The 21,285-nt window shown below is 45.3% G+C and overlaps 1 protein-coding gene across 1 annotated transcript in view; it reads left to right on the top strand.

Annotated features, from left to right (window-relative positions):
• The window catches only part of nt5c2a (5'-nucleotidase, cytosolic IIa), a 142,876-nt gene that overhangs the window by 101,424 nt on the left and 20,167 nt on the right, over window positions 1-21,285 (top strand). The window contains exons 5-12 of the mRNA XM_068053223.1: window positions 92-187; window positions 1,848-1,939; window positions 3,087-3,144; window positions 4,385-4,478; window positions 5,384-5,437; window positions 5,707-5,790; window positions 7,202-7,243; window positions 8,635-8,742. Coding sequence (XP_067909324.1) covers window positions 92-187; window positions 1,848-1,939; window positions 3,087-3,144; window positions 4,385-4,478; window positions 5,384-5,437; window positions 5,707-5,790; window positions 7,202-7,243; window positions 8,635-8,742 — 628 coding nt within the window. The remainder of the gene's footprint in view (window positions 1-91; window positions 188-1,847; window positions 1,940-3,086; window positions 3,145-4,384; window positions 4,479-5,383; window positions 5,438-5,706; window positions 5,791-7,201; window positions 7,244-8,634; window positions 8,743-21,285) is intronic.

Genomic DNA, 21,285 nt, shown 5'->3' with positions numbered 1-21,285 from the left:
TGGGTGATTGGTTGTATCAGTGTGTGCTGATAATGTTGCACTGTCTGATTTCCGTCATTATTGAAAGTTTTTTTTCCTGTTAATTGTGTAGGGGTCTGATTTTTGACACATTATATGGGAACTTGCTGAAGGTCGATGCATATGGGAACATCCTGGTCTGTGCCCATGGATTCAACTTCATGAAGGGGTGGGTGCTGAGGCTTTGCTTGTTCCTCCTGTGTTACAGTGTGTGCTTGACTGTGTATATGATCCAACACCCTGTGGCATTAACATAAAATAATAATTGTTTTGTATGTATTTTGACATTGAAATGAGATTTTAAATAATCTCCTTAACAGTTAAGAATTGATTTTACCTGTAAGAATTCTCTCTTGTGCACGTGCATATACTTTGAGGGCCTGCCTCCTACATTTATAGGATGTGTTCTCTCCCACATTTCCCTGAGTATATTGAGGTTCTTGGCTGACAGTTCAATCTTCAACACCATAGGCACTCCCAATGAGGGTCAGTGTGTATAGACATGGCAGTGCTCTGACCACTATGTCCAGTGTAAGGGTCAGTGTGTACAGGCAGGGTAAGGGCTCTGACCACTGTGTCCAGTGTAAGGGTCAGTGTGTTCGGGCAGGGTAAGGGCTCTGACCGCTGTGTTCAGTGTAAGGGTCAGTGTGTACAGGCAGGGTAAGGGCTCTGACCACTGTGTCCAGTCTAAGGGTCACTGTGTACAGCCATTGTAAGTCCTCTGACCACTGTGTCCAGTGTAAGGGTCAGTGTGTTCGGGCAGGGTAAGGGCTCTGACCACTGTGTCCAGTGTAAGGGTCAGTGTGTTCGGGCAGGGTAAGGGCTCTGACCACTGTGTCCAGTGTAAGGGTCAGTGTGTTCGGGCAGGGTAAGGGCTCTGACCACTGTGTCCAGTCTAAGGGTCACTGTGTACAGCCATTGTAAGTCCTCTGACCACTGTGTCCAGTGTAAGGGTCAGTGTGTACGGGCAGGGTAAGGGCTCTGACCACTGTGTCCAGTGTAAGGGTCAGTGTGTTCGGGCAGGGTAAGGGCTCTGACCACTGTGTCCAGTGTAAGGGTCAGTGTGTTCGGGCAGGGTAAGGGCTCTGACCACTGTGTCCAGTCTAAGGGTCAGTGTGTTCGGGCAGGGTAAGGGCTCTGATCACTGTGTCCAGTCTAAGGGTCACTGTGTACAGCCATTGTAAGTCCTCTGACCACTGTGTCCAGTGTAAGGGTCAGTGTGTACGGGCAGGGTAAGGGCTCTGACCACTGTGTCCAGTGTAAGGGTCAGTGTGTTCGGGCAGGGTAAGGGCTCTGGGCTGCACTGGGATCCTTAACCCTGGAATGTGGTACAGGTTTGGGTGGGGGGGGGTTGGTGGGGAGGTGGCCCTGAGGGAGATATTTGAACTGATCAGCTGAGAGTATTGCAGAAGAAGGATATTGTCAAACTCGATAAAGTGTACTGGCATAAATACCTTCCATCATCACCACCCCCACTATACATTAAAAAAATTAGTGACAATACTCTTTCTCAAGTGAGTGTCATTACAGGTGTAGGAATTTCTTAATTGCAGGACTACACTTCTGACCCCTGGACTGGAAGTGGTGCAGCATAAGTGGCTGAATATTGTGGGTGAATGGTGGAAATACTTGGCTGGAGCTGATGCTGTTTTGCAGTCTGTTGCCACTTGCCCATCTTGATTCTGTGATTTTCATGGCCCTTCCTGGGTTAACCTGCTGTTTGTGTGGTGATGGGCAGGGAGCCAGGAGCATGGTTGCAGACAGTGGGAACACTGTCATTTGGTGCCAACAGATAATTGTGTTACGTGACATGCGTGTGTTTCGTGCAGCCCAGAAATAAGGGAGCAGTATCCAAACAAATTTATTCAGCGAGATGATACCGAACGCTTTTACATCCTGAACACCCTCTTCAATTTGCCAGGTAAGTCCCTTGTTTCTGACATACAGGGGAGAGAGAGGACTTGAGGTTGTGAGGAAGCAGAGGGAGGAAACAGAACCTTTGTCAGTTGGAGTGAAATAAAATCTGCCCTGGGAGGGGAGGCAATGAAAGTTACTGAGGTCACTGATTGGCAGTTTCATGGAAAAGTGATTGGAATTGTGGAATGTGATCCCTAAAATGTACAAAAATCCTGGAATCCCATGAAAAGAGGAATTTAACTTATTACGGTCACTATAAACCAGTGACCCAAATTAGAAACTGGTGGAATCGTAGCTCTCAGTCCCTGAAATCCTGGGGATGGTCCCAGGATCCTGTTGGTCTGACTCTTGGAGCGTGTCTCTTGGGGGAAATTACTGCAAAGTGGCACAGCTGCTGTTTAATGTTTCACAAGCTACTCATTGCTGGACCATTCAGCAAGATACAAGAGCTGTGTGTTTAGGCACTTGTACAGAGATGAGATATTTTTTCTCTCAGAGGGTTGTGTGACTTTGGAACTCTCTCCCCCAGAAGACGCTGGAGGCAGGGTCATTGAATATGTTTAAGGCGGGGGTAGATAGATTCTTGTTAGGCACGGGAATCAAAGATTATCAGGGGTAGATGCGAGTGTGGAATTCGAGACAGAAACAGATCAGACATGATCTTATTGAATGGCGGAGCAGGCTAGAGGGGCCGAATGGCCTACTTCTGCTCCTAATTCGTATGTTCACATGTAAAGGCATCCTTTAGGTAGACAACTGTATCATTGTTAGGTTGGCATTTTGTCCCTTGCAGCTCACTATACTCCAGCTAGGAGGTTTCAGTCGTGACTGTGACCAGCTGTTGGGGATTACGACGGTTTCCTGGAGTGACACTCCATTCTTTAGCAATTAATGGGTAGTACCATGTCTTGTGTTCTCTGGCATGGTGCTTTGACAAGCTGCTCATTTGAACTGCTTTCTCAGTGTTCCATTCCAGGATGGCAAAGATGGTGAAAACCCTCTCCGGAACTGTCACTCAGACACGGCTCACTCAATATCTTAGAGTATTTCCCCACTTGCGTTCCTTGGTGATGGTTGTTCCTGTTCTTTTAGGTGCTAAGGGTGTCTGAATCAGAGTTGTTTCTCACTGGGTGTTATCTTGCCCTCCACAGAGACCTATCTGTTTGCTTGCCTGGTTGATTTTTTCACGAATTGCCCCCGATACACAAGGTAAGCATTGATCTGCTCGGGGACAAGGCCACACCCACTGGATGCAGGGCTGCATGCGACTGGGAGCACTGGGGCTTCCCTTTGGGCTCCCAGTGGGTTTGCTGGGTTCCTTGCCTTTTCACAGCTATGAAGTTTTCATGCTGGCGAGATAGTTCATACATGTAAATATAGAATAACTCCTTGGTGTAATTACATTGGGCACTCTGTGACAGACTAATCTGCGTAACAAAGCATGTACATTCCACCTTATCATGGGCTCTACCCACCCATTTAATCTCTCTACCATCCATGTACACACCCTGATGCCCAAATGTAAGTGAGCAAAGCAGCAGAACATTAGCTCAACCTCACCTATTCATGATTCAACCCTAGCCTGCTGGCCCGTCCTGAGTAGCATAGGGACCATTGAATCCCTTGGCGTATTTCCCGATCTCGACCAGAACCTATCCCTATTACTTCCCCCATTCTCAGCCAGATATTTATCCAGCTGCTTTTTTGAAAGAGTGATAGTGATTTATTTTTATCGCATCTAATCAGTTTTCCAACTATTGCTGTCCTGGTGGCTAGTGATTGGACAAATAAGCTCAAAGCAAAGTTAAGAAGTCATCTGAAGATGGACCGACTTTGAGTCTTATAACCTATTCCTGCTTTCCTTGGATTATGAGTGCTGTGCTTACACGTACAGTGTCCGTGCCTGTCACCGTTCTGAAGCTCGTTCTTGTATGCCCCAGTCTTACTTCTGATGAGAAAAAGTTCAATTCTGAGAGTTTCTTTGTAACGTGAAACTTAAATTCCAGCTTCGTCCTTGTTGCTTTTCTCTGAACTCTGTCCTTCTGAAGGTCGAGAGTTTGAAACTTGCATACTGTTCCAAACCTGCCGTCCAGTAAACCAGTGTAGACAGCAGATTGGAATGGCTTGCTGGCAGCACAGGGGAGTTGTCTGTGGAGAGCAACTGCTAGCACATCTAAGTGTGAATTATGGGTCGGATTGATGTTCAGAAGCTTTGCTCGATTGGGCTCAGAGATATTTCTAAGCGTCATCTCCTTAACCTGTATTTGGCTGCCTCTTCCCCTGTCCCCGCCCCCACCTCAATGGAGTCCATGATAAAGCAGCTTGTACAAAGCTCTGCAATGAATCTGCTTGTTGGTTCAGGTGATGTCTTGTTGCATTCTCTCCTTTGGTTGCCTGTTGTATTGATGTCGGAAGGGAACTTACTTGATCTGATGCTCTTTGCACACAGCTGTGAAACAGGATTTAAAGATGGCGATCTCTTCATGTCCTACAAAAGTATGTTCCAGGATTTGCGGGAAGCTGTCGACTGGGTCCACTACAAGGTAGTTAGTCTGGTTTAAAAACAGACTTCTGGATTCTATTCAGTATCTAGGGGATCTGAAATCAATCTGTGAACCAGAAATTGTGAACTCCAACCTGAATGAGATGGTGATAAATGATATTGATTTAAAATACCGAGACCTTGAAGGAAAGACTTGCATTTCTATAGCACCTTTCACAACATCAGGTTGTCCCAAAGTGCTAATGAAGTACTTTGAAGATTTAGTCATGTTGTAATGTAGGAAACGTGGCAGTCAATTTGAGTACAGCAATGAGACAATGAGTGAGGGATAAATATTAGCCAGGACACCCAATAATCAGATTATGTGACCAAAGAAGAGGGCACCATGGTCTCATCTGGTGTTGGCTTTACTTGACATCCACATTCTCTCACACTCACTGTCGTACTTGCTCTCACACACGGGAATATATCAGCCTCTCACACTCTTTCTCATCAGTTTTCCTCACATCACACGCTTGCACCAGTCTCCCTCACTTCACATACTCTTATCAGGCTCCCTCACATTCTCACATGCTTGTATCAGTCTCCCTCATGCGCACACGCAATACTATCAGTTCCTGTCACACATATGCTCTTTCACACACGTATGCATTTCCCTCACATGCACACACATACTCGTAGCAATCGCAGATATGCAATCAAGTGCTGCCATCAGGTGATGCAAAGGAGAACTGCAGCATTTAATAATATGGGAATTCTAGTATATCAAAGAAAATGATTAATTGTACTGCATCCAGCTGCACGATCTAATATTGAATAGTTTTAACAGTAAAATTAATCTGTATGTTTCAGTGGTGCTTTCTGCACACAAAGAACGTCTCACCTGGTAGGTTATGAGGCAAGAGTGCATTGCAGTACCCATATTCTGACTGTCATTTTATTTAGGGATCTTTGAAAGAGAAGACTTTGGAAAACTTGTCGACCTATGTTGTTAAAGAGGTAAGTTAGTGTGTGCTGCATGTTGATTCTCTGTGTCTTAAATCTCTGGAAGTGAATTATTTGTGGGCTGCCCTCAGGGGTGAGGTGGGGAGGCTGCTGTAGGGAACCGGGGTGGTGATGGGGAGCTGCAGGGCACTGGTGAGGGTGTTCTGTTGGGAACAGAGGGGATGTGGGGCTTGATGCCAAGTGATGGTGCAGGGACCGGGCAGTGGTGGCCTTTCTGCCGATAATCAAGCAAATTGTTTTACTCTGCTTTGTTTCTCTTTCAGCCTAAGCTCGCACTGCTGCTGAGCAGAATGAACGAAGTTGGCAAAGTGTTTCTGGTCACAAACAGTGATTACACCTACACAAACGTGAGTACCTGCTAACAGGGACCAGTCAAGCACGCTCAAAGCTGTCCATCAGTGAACAGCGTCTGCAGTGTACCTGTGCTAATAGTGGGCCTGTCTGAAATCCTGTCCTGGGAAAGGAAGAGGAGCTGTTTAATTGCAAAGCAAAGAGCACAGCCTGAATGAAGCAATACTTGAGCACGGCAAATCCATGGGCATCCTTCAAAATGTCCAGATGGGGTTAACTACCCCTTTGGTTTTGCACACATCCCTTGAAACAGTGCTCGAAATGAAAAGCCTCCTTTTCCATCTCTTCCCAGCATATTCCTTCCCAGTCAGGGTTTAGGCTGGCTCCTGAACAAGTCAGTCTTACATTTTTAAACCATATTTTCTTTACTGTCAGCATTAACAAATCCACTAAATTGATTCCAGAATCTATGGGACTGAGCAGAGATACAAAACAAAGCCGTTTAACAGGCTCCTTTTAATGTGTTACATTGATCAGATGTGCAGGGAGACAGATGTTCATGCCAAAGTTTTATTCATGAAGTATAATCCATTTACCTGAATCAATCAGGTAGTGAGATGTTCGACATCCTTCAATCTCCAATAGGAAGTTGAGATAGTTTGTTTTTAACCTTTAACAGAGTGATCCGTATTCTTTTAACATCATGAGTGAAGTTATCTGACATCAGCCTCTGCAGAGGCAGCTGCATGAGACATTCATCTAGTTGCCTTTGAAAGAGGGAGTGTAGTTGATTATTTGATTAGAGATACAGCACTGAAACAGGCCCTTCGGCCCACCGAGTCTGTGCCGAACATCAACCACCCATTTATACTAATCCTACACTAATCCCATATTCCTACCAAACATCCCCACCTGTCCCTATATTTCCCTACCACCTACCTATACTAGTGACAATTTATAATGACCAATTTACCTATCAACCTGCAAGTCTTTTGGCTTGCAGGAGGAAACCGGAGCACCCGGAGAAAACCCACACAGACACAGGGAGAACTTGCAAACTCCACACAGGCAGCACCCAGAATCGAACCCGGGTCCTTGGAGCTGTGAGGCTGCGGTGCTAACCACTGCGCCACTGTGCCGTCTATTGGCCTATTCTCAGGGGGTGTAATATGACAGTCGCCCCCAGACCAGTGGAGCGCAGTGCGGAAAGGAGTCAGTTTCTCTCACCTCTCTCACTAACGTTATATGTTTAATGAGAGCTGGGAGTGTGTAAATGTGACCTTGCACACACTAACTGTATTTGTTTGTGACAGCTGAGTGTGCAAATATGACCTTGCACATTAGCAGTGTGGGTTCAGTGGCAGCTGAATGTGTAAATGTTTCCCGTTATGATGTGTTGATCATCAGCATTCTCCCCAATTCCAGGTTGTGTTGCTAATGATTCCAGTGACTCTCTTTATTTTACAGAAAATCATGACGTACATGTTTGACTTTGCACATGGCCCCAAGGTAGGTGCTGAGTGTCTGTGGAATTGTGCCAGTGAAATGGGAGAGGGGAGATGGGTATCAGTAACATCTGTTGTTCTAGGAATTTCTGATTACTCGCTCATTAACTGAAGCAGCGACAGAGCAAATGGAGAGAGGGCAGTGAAATTTGTAAAATGTGCCTAGGACTCCTTCAATCAGTTTATTTGTACATGTAAAAGAAAAAGACTGCTCCACATTACAGAATCCGGTGGACAAATAAGGTTTCTTCCTCGTTCTCTATCTCTTGGTTTGCCTGTCTCTCTCTCCCTCTCTCTCTCTCTCTCTCTCCCTCTGCCTGACTGTCTCCCTTTCTCTGTATCTCTCTCTCTCAGTCTGCATGCCTATCTTTCATCCCCTCTCGGGCTGCCTGTCTTACTGACTCTCTCTCCCACCCCTTCCCCTTTCTCGGTCTGCCTGTCTCTCTCTCCCTCTCGGTCTGCCTGTCTCTCTCTCTCTCTCTCTCTCCCCCCCTCGGTGTCTCTGTCTGTCTCTCTCCCTCTCGGTCTGCCTGTCTCTCTCTTTCTCTCCCTCCCGGGCTGTCTCTGTCTCTCTCTCTGTCTTTCGCTCTCTCTCTGTCTTTCTCTCTCTCTCTGTCTTTCTCTCTCTCTCTCCCCTTCTCGGTCTGCCTGTCTCTCTGTCTGTCTGTCTCTCTCTCTCTCTCTCTGTCTGACTCTCTCTCTTCCCCTCTCTGTCTGCCTGTCTCTCTCTCTCTCTCTCTCCCCCTCTCGGGCTCTCTCTCTCTCTCTCCCCCCTTCTCAGACTGTCTCTTTCTCTCTCTCTCCCCCTCTCGGGCTGTCTCTCTCTCTCTCCCCCTCTCGGGCTGTCTGTCTCTCCTCTCTCCCCCTCTTGGGCTCTCGCTGTCTCTCTCCCCCCTTCTCAGACTGTCTCTCTTTCTCTCTCTCCCCCTCTCGGGCTGTCTTTGTCTCTCTCTGTCCCCTTCTCAGGCTGTCTCTCTCTGTCTCTGTTCCCGTCTCAGGCTGTCTCTCTCTCTCTCTCTGTCCCCATCTCACTCTTCCCCCTCGCGGGCTGTCTCTCTCTTCCCCCTCTTGGGCTGTCTCTCTCTCTCTCTCTTACCCTCTCTCACTTCCGCCCGTCTCGGCTGTCTCTCTCTCTCTCTCCCTGTTGCTGTCAATCTGTCACTCTCTTGCATGCTGTCACCCTGCCTGTTGCTGTCACTGCTCTGTCGGTCTCTTAAGGGTTCTGTCCTGATGTGACTCCAGCCTCCTGTTTCGCGGATGCCAGACACCTATATTGAGACATTTCATTGGTATTTCTGGGTGTTTATCTGTTACATCTCTCATCCTTTAGATATGGAGTGCAGACTATGGCCTGACTGTTCGAAGTTCTTGCTAATGTGTTTTGTTCTGCTGTAGCCTGGAACTACGCACCGTCCCTGGCAGTCGTACTTTGACCTGGTTGTAGTGGATGCTCGGAAGCCGCTGTTTTTTAGTGAGGGAACAGTTCTGCGACAAGTAGATAAGGTATGTATGGATTAGAGCTTGAGATTAAAATTAGTTCCTTATTTTGTGATTGGAGGTGTTGGGTGCTAGAAGGAGTTAGTGACTGTACACACTGAATGCACATTGCACAGAGGATGCAGAAGCACCTGTATAGGGATCTAAAACTTTACAAAGGAATAGACGCCCAATTCCTGGGGCATTTTTCTTACTCTATATAATTTCTTAAAGAGAAATTGAATGACTTTCAGTGTCACACATGTAATCTTTGGCTTTAGAAATAGAGGCAGAGAGTAAAAAGGTAATGAAGTTATGCTAAACATTAATTGACCTGGTGAGGAAATTGATGAGTGGCAGGAAGCAGTCGGGAGAGTGGACAGGCACTCTAATTAGCAGGATGTGACTATTATTGTTCTGCAAGGATCTGTTTTGGTTTTTTTTATTCGTTCATGGGATGTGGGCATCGCTGGCTAGGCCAGCATTTATTGCCCATCCCTAATTGCCCTTGAGAAGGTGGTTGTGAGCTGTCACCTTGAACCCTGGAGTCCATGTGGGGTAGGTACACCTGCTATGCTGTTAGGAAGGGATTTCCAGAATTTTGACCCAGCGACAGTGAAGATGAATAGTTGCAAGTCAGGATGGTGTGTGGCTTGGAGGGGAACTAGCAGGTGGTGGTACAAACATATGAATTAGGAGCAGGAGTAGGCCACTTGGCCCTTCGAGTCTGCTCCGCTACACAATAAGTTCATGGCTGAACTGATTACTCCACATTTACAACTACCCCCGATAACCTTCCACCCCCTTGCTTATCAAGAATCTATCTACCTCTGCCTTAAAAATATTCAAAGACTCTGCTTCCACTGCCTTTTGAGGAAGAGAGTTCCAAAGACTCACGACCCTCTGAGAGAAAAAAATTTCTCATCTCTGTGTTAAATGGGTAACCCCTTATTTTTAAACAGTGACCCCTAGTTCTAGATTCTCCCACAAGGGGAAACATCCTTTCCCCATCCACCCTGTCAAGACCCCTCAGGATCTTATATGTTTCAATCAAGTCGCCTCTTACTCTTCTAAATTCCAGCAGATACAAGCCTAGTCTGTCCAATCATTCCTCATAAGACAGCCAGCCCATTCCAGGTATTAGTCTAGTAAACCTTCTCTGTACTGTCTCCAATGCATTTACATCCTTCCTTAAATAAGGAGACCAGTACTGTACACAGTACTCCAGATGTGTTCTCACCAATGCCCTGTATAGCTGAAGCATAACCTCCCTACTTTTGTATTCAATTCCCCTCGTGATAAACAATAACATTCTATTAGCTTTCCTAATTACGTGCTGTACCTGCATACTAACCTTTTGTGATTCATGCACGAGGACACCCAGATCCCTCTGCATCTCAGAACTCTGCAATCTCTCACCATTTAGATAATCTTTTTTATTCTTCCTGCCAAAGTGGACAATTTCCCACTTTCCCACATTCTACTCCACTTGCCAGGTCTTTGCCCACTCACTTAATCTATCTATATCCCTTTGTAGTCCCCTTATGTCCTCTTCACAAGTTACTTTCCTACCTATCTTTGTGTCATCAGCAAATTTAGCAACCATACCTTCGGTCCCTTCATCTAAGTCATTAATGTAAATGGTAAAAAGTTGAGGCCCCAGCACAGATTCCTGTAGCACACGACTCATTACATCTTGCCAACTTGAAAATGACTCATTTATGCCTACTCTCTGTTTCCTGTTAGCTAGCCAATCTTCTATCCATGCCAATATATTACCCCCTACACCATGAGCTTTTATTTTCCGCAATAGCCTTTGATGTGGCACCTTATCAGATGCCTTCTGGAAATCTAAGTACAATACATCCACCGGTTCCCCTTTATCCACAGCACATGTAACTCCCTCAAAGAACTCCAATAAATTGGTTAAATATGATTTGCCTTTCACAAAACCATGTTGACTATGCCTGATTACCCTGAATTTTTCTGAATGCCCTGCTATAACATCTTTAATAATAACTTCTAACATTTTCCCTAAGACAGATGTTAAGCTAAGTGGCCTGTAGTTTCCTGCTTACTGTCTCCCTCCCTTTTTGAATAAAGCAGTTACATTTGCTATTTTCCAATCTAACGGAACATTCCCCGAATCTAGGGAATTTTGGAAAATTAAAACTAACGCATTAACTATCTCACTAGCCGCTTCTTTTAACACCCTTGGATGAAGTCCATCAGGACCCGGGGATTGTTAGCCCGCAGCTCCAACAATTTGTTCAGTACCACTTCCCTGGTGATTGTAATTTTCTTAAGTTCCTCCCTGCCTTCCATTTCCTGACTTACAGCTAATACTGGGATGTTACTTGTATCCTCTTTGGTGAAGAACGATGCAACATATGTGTTCAATTCATCTGCCATCTCCTTATTATCCACTGTTAATGCCCCAGACTCACTTTCTATAGGCCCAACGCTCACTTTGTTAACACTTTTCTTTTTTAAATATCGATAGAAACTCTTACTATCTGTCTTTATATTTCTAGCTAGCTTTCTCTCGTACTCTCATTTTACCTTCCTTATCAATCTTTTAGTCATTCTTTGCTGTTTTTGATATTCTGTCCAATCTTCTGACCTGCCTCCCAGCTTTGTGCAATTATATTTTCTTTAAGTTTGATACTATCTTTAACTGTTTTAGTTAACCACGGATGGCGGTCCCACATTGGAATTTTTCTTTCTCGTTGAAAAGTATTCATTCTAAGTATTCTGAAATATCCCCTTAAATGTCTGCCACTGCATCTCTATTAACCTATCCCTTAACTCAATTTGCCAGTTCACTTTAGCTAGCTCTGCTTTCATGCCCTCATAATTGCCCTTATTTAAGTTAAAATACTAGTCTTGGACCCACTCATCTGCCTCAAACTGAATGTAAAATGCAATCATATTATGATCGCTGCTACCTAGGGGTGCCTTAACTATGAGGTCATTAATTAATCCTATCTCATTGCACAATACCAGGTCGAGTATAGCCTGCTCTCGGGTTGGCTCCAGAACGTATTGTTCCAAGAAATTAACCCGAAAACATTCTATGTACTCCTCATCTGGGCTACCTCTGCCCATCTGATTTTTCCAGTCTGTATGGTTGGTGACCACGCTCTGGAAGTGGTTCAAGAGTTCACCTACCTAGGCTCAACTATCACCAGTAACCTGTCTCTCGATGCAGAAATCAACAAGCGCATGGGAAAGGCTTCCACTGCCATGTCCAGACTGGCCAAGAGAGTGTGGGAAAATGGCGCACTGACACGGAACACAAAAGTCCGAGTGTATCAAGCCCGTGTCCTCAGTACCTTGCTCTATGGCAGCGAGGCCTGGACAATGTATGTCAGCCAAGAGCGATGTCTTAATTCATTCCACCTTCGCTGCCTCCAGAGAATCCTTGGCATCAGGTGGCAGGACCGTATTTCCAATGCAGAAGTCCTCGAGGTGGCCAACATCCCCAGCATATACACACTACTGAGCCAGCAGCGCTTGAGATGGCTTAGCCATGTGAGCCGTATGGAAGATGGCAGGATCCCCAAAGACATAATGTACAGCGAGCTCGTCACTGATATCAGACCCACCGGCCGTCCATGTCTCCACTGCAAACGCGACATGAAGTCCTGTGACATTGATCACAAGTCGTGGGAGTCAGTTGCTAGTGTTTGCCAGAGCTGGTGGACAGCCCTAAAGGCAGGGCTGAAGTGTGGTGAGTCGAAGAGACTTAGCTGTTGGCAGGAAAAAATACAGAAGTGCAAGGAGCGAGCCAACTGTGTAGCAGCCCCAACAACCAATTTTATCTGCAGCGCCTGTGGAAGATTCTGTCACTCGAGAATTGGCTTTTATAGCCACTCCAGGCGCTGCTTCACAAACCACTGACCACCTCCAGGCGCTTACCCATTGTCTCTCGAGACAAGGAAGCCAAAGAAGAAAGATGTAGGTTAAAATCCCCCATAATCATCACTGTACCTTTCAAAGAACAGTACAGCACAGGAACAGGCCATTCGGCCCTCCAAGCCTGCGCCGATCTTGATGCCTGCCTAAACTAACACCTTCTGCACTTCCGGGGCCCATATCCCTCTATTCCCTTCTTATTCATGTATTTGTCAAGATGTCTCTTAAACGTCGCTATCGTATCTGCTTCCACCACCTCCCCTGGCAGCAAGTTCCAGGCACTCACCACCCTCTGTGTAAAAAAAACTTGCCTCGCACATCCCCTCTAAACTTTGCCCCTCTCACCTTAAATCTATGTCCCCTAGTAACTGACTCTTCCACCCTGGGAAAAAGCTTCTGACTATCCACTCTGTCCATGCCGCTCATAACTTTGTAAACCTCTATCATGTCGCCCCTCCACCTCCGTTGTTCCAGTGAAAACAATCCGAGTTTATCCAACCTCTCCATTAGCTAATGCCCTCCAGACCAGGCAACATCCTGGTAAACCTCCTCTGTGCCCTCTCCAAAGCCTCCACGTCCTTCCGGTAGTGTGGCGACCAGAATTGCACGCAATATTCTAAGTGTGGCCTAACTAAGGTTCTGTACAGCTGCAACATGATTTGCCAATTTTTATACTCTATGCCCCGGCCGATGAAGGCAAGCATGCCATATGCCTTCTTGACTACCTTATCTACCTGCGTTACCACTTTCAGTGACCTGTGGACCTGTACGCCCAGATCTCTCTGCCTGTCAATACTCCTAAGGGTTCTGCCATTTACTGTATACCTCCCACCTGCATTAGACCTTCCAAAATGCATTACCTCACACTTGTCCGGATTAAACTCCATCTGCCATTTCTCCGCCCAAGTCTCCAACCGATCTATATCCTGCTGTATCCTCTGACAATCCTCATCATTATTCGCAACTCCACCAACCTTTGTGTCGTCCGCAAACTTACTAATCAGACCAGCTACATTTTCCTCCAAATCATTTATATATACTACAAACAGCAAAGGTCCCAGCACTGATCCCTGCGGAACACCACTAGTCACATCCCTCCATTCAGAAAAACACCCATCCACTGATACCCACTGTCTTCTATGACCGAGCCAGTTCTGTATCCATCTTGCCAGCTCACCTCTGATCCCGTGTGACTTCACCTTTTGCACCGGTCTGCCATGCGGGACCTTGTCAAAGGCTTTACTGAAGTCCATATAGATAACATCCACTGCCCTTCCTTCATCAATCATCTTCGTCACTTCCTCAAAAAACTCAATCAAATTAGTAAGACACGACCTCCCCTTCACAAAACCATGTTGTCTCTCGCTAATAAGTTGGTTTGTTTCCAAATGGGAGTAGATCCTGTCCCGAATAATCCTCTCTAATAGTTTCCCTACCACTGACGTAAGGCTTACTGGCCTATAATTTCCTGGATTATCCTTGCCGCCCTTCTTAAACAAAGGAACAACATTGGCTATTCTCCAGTCCTCTGGGACCTCACCTGTAGCCAATGAGGATGCAAAGATTTCTGTCAAGGCCCCAGCAATTTCCTCCCTTGCCTCCCTCAGTATTCCAGGGTAGATCCCTGGGGACTTATCTACCTTAATGCTTTGCAAGACACCCAACACCACCTCCTTTTTGATAATGAGATGACTGAGACTATCTGCACTCCCTTCCCTAGGCTCATCATCCACCAAGTCCTTCTCTTTGGTGAATACTGATGCAAAGTACCCATTTAGCACCTCGCCCATTTCCTCTGGCTCTACACATAAATTCCCATCTCTGTCCTTGAGTGGGCCAACCCTTTCCCTGGTTACCCTCTTGCTCTTTATATATGTATAAAAAGCCTTGGGATTTTCCTTAATCCTGTTTGCCAATGACTTTTCATGACCCCTTTTAGCCCTCCTGACTCCTTGCTTAAGTTCCTTCCTACTGTCTTTATATTCCTCAAGTGCTTCGTCTGTTCCTAGCCTTCCAGCCCTTACAAATGCTTCCTTTTTCTTTTTGACTAGGCTCACAATATCCCGTGTTATCCAAGCTTCCCAAAGATTGCCAAACTTGTCTGTCTTCCTCACAGGAACATGCTGGTCCTGGATTCTAAGCTGACGTTTGAAAGACTCCCACATGTCAGATGTTTCTGACAAGCTGCCATTATTTCTTCCTTTATACCTAATATATGTTAGGTGGCCTGTACACCACTCCCACAAGTGACTTCTGGCCTTTGATTTCTCATCTCTACCCAAACTATTTCTACATCCTCGTCTCCTGAACTTAGGTCATCCCTCTCTATTGCACTAATACCATCATTAATTAACAAAGCTACCCCTCCACCTTTTCCTAGCTTCCTGTCCTTCCTAAATGCCATGTACCCTTCAACATTCAGGTCCCAATCTATGTTGTCCGGCAGCCATGTCTCTGTAATGGCTATCAGATCGTACTTATTTATTTATATTTGAGCTATCAGTTCATCTGTTTTGTTTTGAATACTACATGTATTCAAACACAAAGCCTTTAGATTTGTCCTTTTATTATTTTTGTAGCCTCCAGCCTTGACTGCTGATTTACTCTTAGATTTGTAATCACTTTCTCTTCCTGTCTCGGTCTGTTTATCTTTTCCCATGTTACTACCTTTCTCTCTTGCCTTGTCTCTAGTCTTTGAGTTACATCTTCCCAAATTTTATCCTCTTCCCCCACTATTTAGTTTAAAACCCTCTCTACTTCCCAAGTCATATGGCACTTTAGAGCAGTGGTTCCAGCAAGGATGAGGTGTAGACCATCCCAACGGTACAGCCCCCACTTTCCCCAATACTGGTCCCCGTGCGCCATGAACTGGAACCCACTTCTACCACACCAGTCTTTGAGCCTCGCATTAATTTCTCTAATCTTATTTGCTAGTTTTGCTATAATCTAGTTTGGACATGGCTCAGGTAATAATCCAAAGATTTTTACCTTTGAGGTTCTGCTTCTTAACTTGATGCCTAGTTCCTCCTACTGACTATGCAGAACCTCTTTCCTTGTCCTGCCTATGTCGTTGGTACCTACATGGATTGCGACGACTGGATCTTCCCCCTCCTACTATAAGGTGTTCACATGCATCTGCTACCCTTGTCGTTCTGGGTGCTAGAGGTCATGGGTTTGGAAGGTGCTGTCTAAGGAGCCTTGGTGCATTGCTGCAGTGTATCTTGTAGATGGTACACACAGCTGCCACCAAGTGTCGGTGGTGGAGGGAGTGAATGTTTGTGAATGGGGTGTCAATCAAGAATTCTCCTGGATGGTGTTGAGCTTCTTGAGTGTTGTTAGAGCTTCACCCATCCAGGCAAGTGGAGAGTATTCCATCACGCTCCTGACTTGTGCCTTGTAGATGGTGGACAGGCTTTGGGGAGTCGAGAGGTGAGTTCTCACTGCAAGATTCCTAGCCTCTGACCTGCTCTTGTAGCCGCAATATTTATATGGCTACCCCAGTTCAGTTTCTGGTCAATGGTAACCCCCAGGATATTGATAATGGGGGATTCAGCGATGGTAATACCATTGAATATCAAGGGGAGATGGTTAGATTCTCTCTTGTTTGAGATAGTCATTGTCTGGCACTAATCAGCCCAAGCCTGGATATTGTCCCGGTCTTGCTGCATTTCTACACGGACTGCTTCATTATCTGAGGAGTCGCGAATGGTGCTGAACATTGTGCAATCATCAGCGAACATCCCCACTTTTTACCTTATGATTGAAGGAAGGTCATCGATGAAGCAGCTGAAGATGGTTGGCCCTAGGACACTACCCTCAGGAACTGCTGCAGTGATGTCCTGGAGTTGAGATGATTGACCTCCAACAACCGCAACCATCTTCCTTTGTGCTCAGTATGACTCCAACCAGCGGAGAGTTTTCCCCCTGATTCCCATTGACTGCAATTTTGTTAGAGCTGCTTGATGCCATACTCAGTCAAATGCGACCTTGAATTTCAAGGGCAGTCACTCTCAGCTCACCTCTTAGAATCATAGAAAGTTTAAGGCACAGAAAGAGGCCACTTGGCCCATCATGTCTGTGCCAACTGAAAAACAATCCATCTATTCTAATCCCACCTTCCAGCATTTGATCCATAGCCCTGCAGCTTACGGCATTTGAGGTGCATATCCAGACTCCTGTTGAATGAGTTGAGGGTCTCTGCCTTAACTACCCTTTCAGGCAGCGAGTACCAGAGCATCACCACCCTCTGGGTGAAGAGGTTTTTCCTCATCTCCCTCTAATTTTTCTACCAATCACTTTAAACCTATGCCCCCTCGTCACTGACCTCTCTGCTAAGGTGATAGCCCTTCAAAATTTTGTACATTTCAATCAGATCTGCCCTCAGTCTTCTCTGTTCCAAGGAGAACAACCCCAGCCTATCCAATCTTTCCTCATAGCTGCATTTTTCCAGTCCTGGCAACATCCTCATAAATCTCTATACCCTCTCTTGAGTTCAGCTCTTTAGTCCATGTTTAGACCAAGGCTCTAATGAGGTCAGGAGCTGAGTGGCCCTGGCGGAACCCAAACTGTGCATCACTGAACAGGTTATTCCTACGCAAGTGCTGCTTGATAGCACTGTGAACGACACCTTCCATCACTTTACTGATGATTGGGAGTAGACTGATGGGGTGTTAATTGGCTGGGTTGGATTTGGCCTTTTTTGTGTACAGGACATACCTGGGCAATTTTCCACTTGCCGGGCAGATGCCAGTGTTGTAGCTGGAACAGCTTGGCTAGGTGCACGGCACATTCTGGCGATGCAGCATTCACAACCTTCTGGGGTAGAATTTCCAAAGATTCACAACCCTCTGATCTCCTTATCTCAGTCCTACATAATCCCTTGTCCTGAGGCTGTGCCCCCGTCTTCTAGATACCCCAGCCAGGGGAAACAACCTCTCCATGTCTGCCCAGTCAAGCCCCTTAATAATCTGGTATATTTCAATGAGATCACCTCTCATTCTTCTAAACTCCAGATATTATAGATCCAATTTACTCAGCCTCATTATAGGACAACCATCTCATCCTAAGAACCAATCGAGTGAACCTTCGCTGTGCTGCCTCCAATGAAAGTATATCTTTCCTTAAATATGAGACCAAAACTGTGCACAGCACTCCAGGTGTGGTTTCACCAATTAATCCCACTCCCCTGCTCTTTTCCCACAGCCCTGCAATTTTCTTTTGCCTTTATATATTTAGCCAATTCCTTTTTGAAAGTTATCGAATCTGCTCTCACTACCCTTTCAAGCAGTTTCAGATCATCATAACGTGCCTCGAGTTCTTTTTCAAATCATCTTAAATCCTGTCCTCTGGTTGCCAACCCTTTTGTCACTTGAAACCGTTTCTCCTTACTTTAACGAAACCCTTGATGATTTTAAACAGTTCTATTAAATCTCCCGCTAACTGATGAAAGGTCATCGACCTGAAATGTTGACTGTTTATCTCTCCACAGATGCTGCCAGACCTGCTATTTCCAGCATATTCTGTTTCTACTCCTATTCATCTTCCCTGTGCTAAGGGGAACAACTCCGGTTTCTCCCATCTCTCCAGAGAATGGAAATTTCTCATCCCTGGTACCATTCTAGTAAATCTCCCCTACACCCGCTGCAAGGCCTGACAGGCTTCCTAAAGTGAGCAGCCCAGAATTGAACACACTGCTCCTGCTGTTGCAGAACCAATGTTTTATAAAGGTTTAGCATAACTTCCTTGCTTTTGTACTCTCTCTTAATAAAGCCAGGGATCCCATATACCTCCTTAATACCTTCTCAACTTATCCTGCCACCTTCTAACATTTGTGTACTTACACCCTTAGAGGTCTCTGTTTCTGTACCCCCTTTAAAATTGCACCATTTCATTTATATTGAATATTGATCCTGTCCTTATTGATCTTACCAAAATGTATCACTTCACACTTCTCTGCATTAAGTTTCATCTGCCGAGCGTCAGCCCATTCCACCAGTTTATGTCCTCCTGAAGTCTGTTACTACCCTCCCCGCTGTTTACATTTCCAAGTTTTATGCCATCTGCAAACTTTGAAATTATGCCTGTATAACCAGATCATTAATATATCAATATGCAGTATTGTATACTGTGTTTTGATATGATGAAACTGACTGAATTCACCAGTCGTGGAGACTGGATGAGAGTCTGATCTTCCACAGCTCATCTCTGACAATCTTTGATAAGTTGGGTTAGTTACAGGAGGATATCTGCATTCTGCTCTGATAACAGTGATCTGAGCAGGTGGCTGTGTTGATAGGGTATTGGTGATCTAGGGGGTGTGTGGAGAGAGACCTCCAACACGTATGTACATAGATGTAAACTGGTATGATATAGTTGGGATTACGGAGACATGGCTGCAAGGTGACCAGGGTTGGGAAATGAACATCCAGGGGTATTCAGTATTTAGGAAGGACAGAAAAAAAGCAAAAGGCATTTGCTGGTTAAAGAAGAAATTAACGCAATAGCGAGGAAAGATATTAGCTCTGACGATGTGGAATCTGTATGGGTAGAGCTGAGAAACACTAAGGGGCAAAAAACGTTAGTGGGGGTTGTATATAGACCCCCAAACTGTAGTGGTGATGTTGGGAATGGCATTAAACAGGAGATTAGAGATACATGCGATAAAGGAACATATGTAGTTATGGGTGAATTTAATCTGCACATAGATTGGGCAAATCAAATTAGTCACAATACCGTAGAGGAGGAATTCTTGGCGTGTATACGAGATGGTTTATTGGACCAATACGTTGAGGAACCAACTAGAGAACAGGCCATCCTAGACTGGGTATTGTGTAATGAGAGAGGAATAATTGACAATCTAGTGGTGCGAGACCCCTTGGGGATGAGCGACCATAATATGATAGAATTCTTCATCAAGATGGAGAGTGACGTAATTGATTCTGAGACAAGGGTCCTGAATCTTCGTAAAGGAAACTACGAAGGTATGAGGCGCGGGTTGGCTATGACAGATTGGGAAACGTTACTTAAAGGGATGACGGTGGATAGGCAATGGCAAACATTTAAAGAGTGCATGGATGAACTGCAACAATTGTTTATCCCTGTCTGGTGCAAAAGTAAAACGGGAAAGGTAGCCAAACCATGGCTTACAAGGGAAATTAGAGATAGCATTAGATCCAAGGAAGAGGCAGATAAATTTGCCAGGAAAAACAACAGACCTGAGGATTGGGAGCAGTTTAGAATTCAGCAAAGGAAGACTGAGGGATCGATTAAGAAGGGGAAAATAGAGTACGAGAGCAAGCTTGCGGGGAACATAAAAACTGACTGTAAAAGTTTCTACAGGTACGTGAAGAGAAAAAGATTGGTGAAGACAAATGTAGGTCTCTTACAGTCGAAAACAGGGAAATTTATTATGGGGAACAAAGAAATGACTGACCAGCTAAATGCGTACTTTGGTTCTATCTTCACAAAGGAGGACACAAATATCATACCAGAAATGTTAGGGAACACAGGGCTTAGTGAGAGAGAGGAACGGGAGGAAATCAGTATTGGTAGATAAATGGTGTTGGGGAAATTGATGGGATTGAAGGCTGATAAATCCCCAGGGCCTGATGGTCATCCCAGAGTACTTAAGGAAGTGGCCCTAGAAATAGTGGATGCATTGGTGGTCATCTTCCAAGATTCTATAGACCCTGGAACAGTTCCTACAGATTGGACCATTCTCTCTACCCCCACTATTTAAAAAGGGGGGTAGAGAGAAAGGAGGGAATTATAGACCAGTCAACCTGACGTCGGTAGAGGGGAAAATTCTAGAGTCCATTATCAAAGATTTTATAGCAGAGCACTTAGAGAACAGTGGTAGAATCGGACAGAGTCAGCATGGATTTACGAAAGGGAAATCATGCTTGACAAATCTACTGGAATTCTTCGAGGATGTAACCAGTAGAGTTGATGAGAGGGAGCCAGTGGATGTGGTTTATTTGGACTTTCGAAGACTTTCGACAAAGTCCCACATAAGAGATTAGCATGTAAAATTAAAGCGCATGGGATTGGGGGTAGTGTATTGCGATGGATAGAAAATTGGTTGGCATACAGGAAACAAAGAGTAGGGATAAATGGGTATTTTTTGGAATGGCAGGCAGTGACTAGTGGGGTACTGCAGGGATCGGTGCTAGGATCCCAGCTACTCACCATATATATTAATGATTTAGATGAGGGAACTACACTTATTATCTCCAGATTTGCAGATGCCACAAAACTGGGTGGGAGGGTGAGTTATGAGGAGGATGCAGAGAGGTGTCAGGGTGATTTGGACAAGTTGAGTGTGTGGGCTAATGTACGGCAGATGTAGTATAATGTGGATAAATGTGAGGTTATCCACTTTGGTAGCAAAAACAGGAAGGCAAATTATTTTCTGAATGGCTATAAACTGAGAGAGGGGAATATGCAGCGAGACCTGGGTGTTCTCGCACGTCAGTTGCTGAAGGTAAGCATGCAGGTGCAACAGGCGGTAAAATGGCAAATGGTATGTTGGCCTTCATAGCAAGAGGATTCGAGTACAGGAGGAGGGATGTCTTGCTGCAATTATACAGGGCCTTGGTGAGGCCACACCTGGAATATTGTGTGCAGTTTTGGTCTCCTTATCTGAGGAAGGAT

The sequence above is a fragment of the Heterodontus francisci genome, chromosome 20, assembly GCF_036365525.1.
Source record: "Heterodontus francisci isolate sHetFra1 chromosome 20, sHetFra1.hap1, whole genome shotgun sequence".
In the NCBI taxonomy this organism is placed as follows: Eukaryota; Metazoa; Chordata; class Chondrichthyes; order Heterodontiformes; family Heterodontidae; genus Heterodontus; species Heterodontus francisci.
This window is presented reverse-complemented; position numbering and strand designations above follow the sequence as displayed.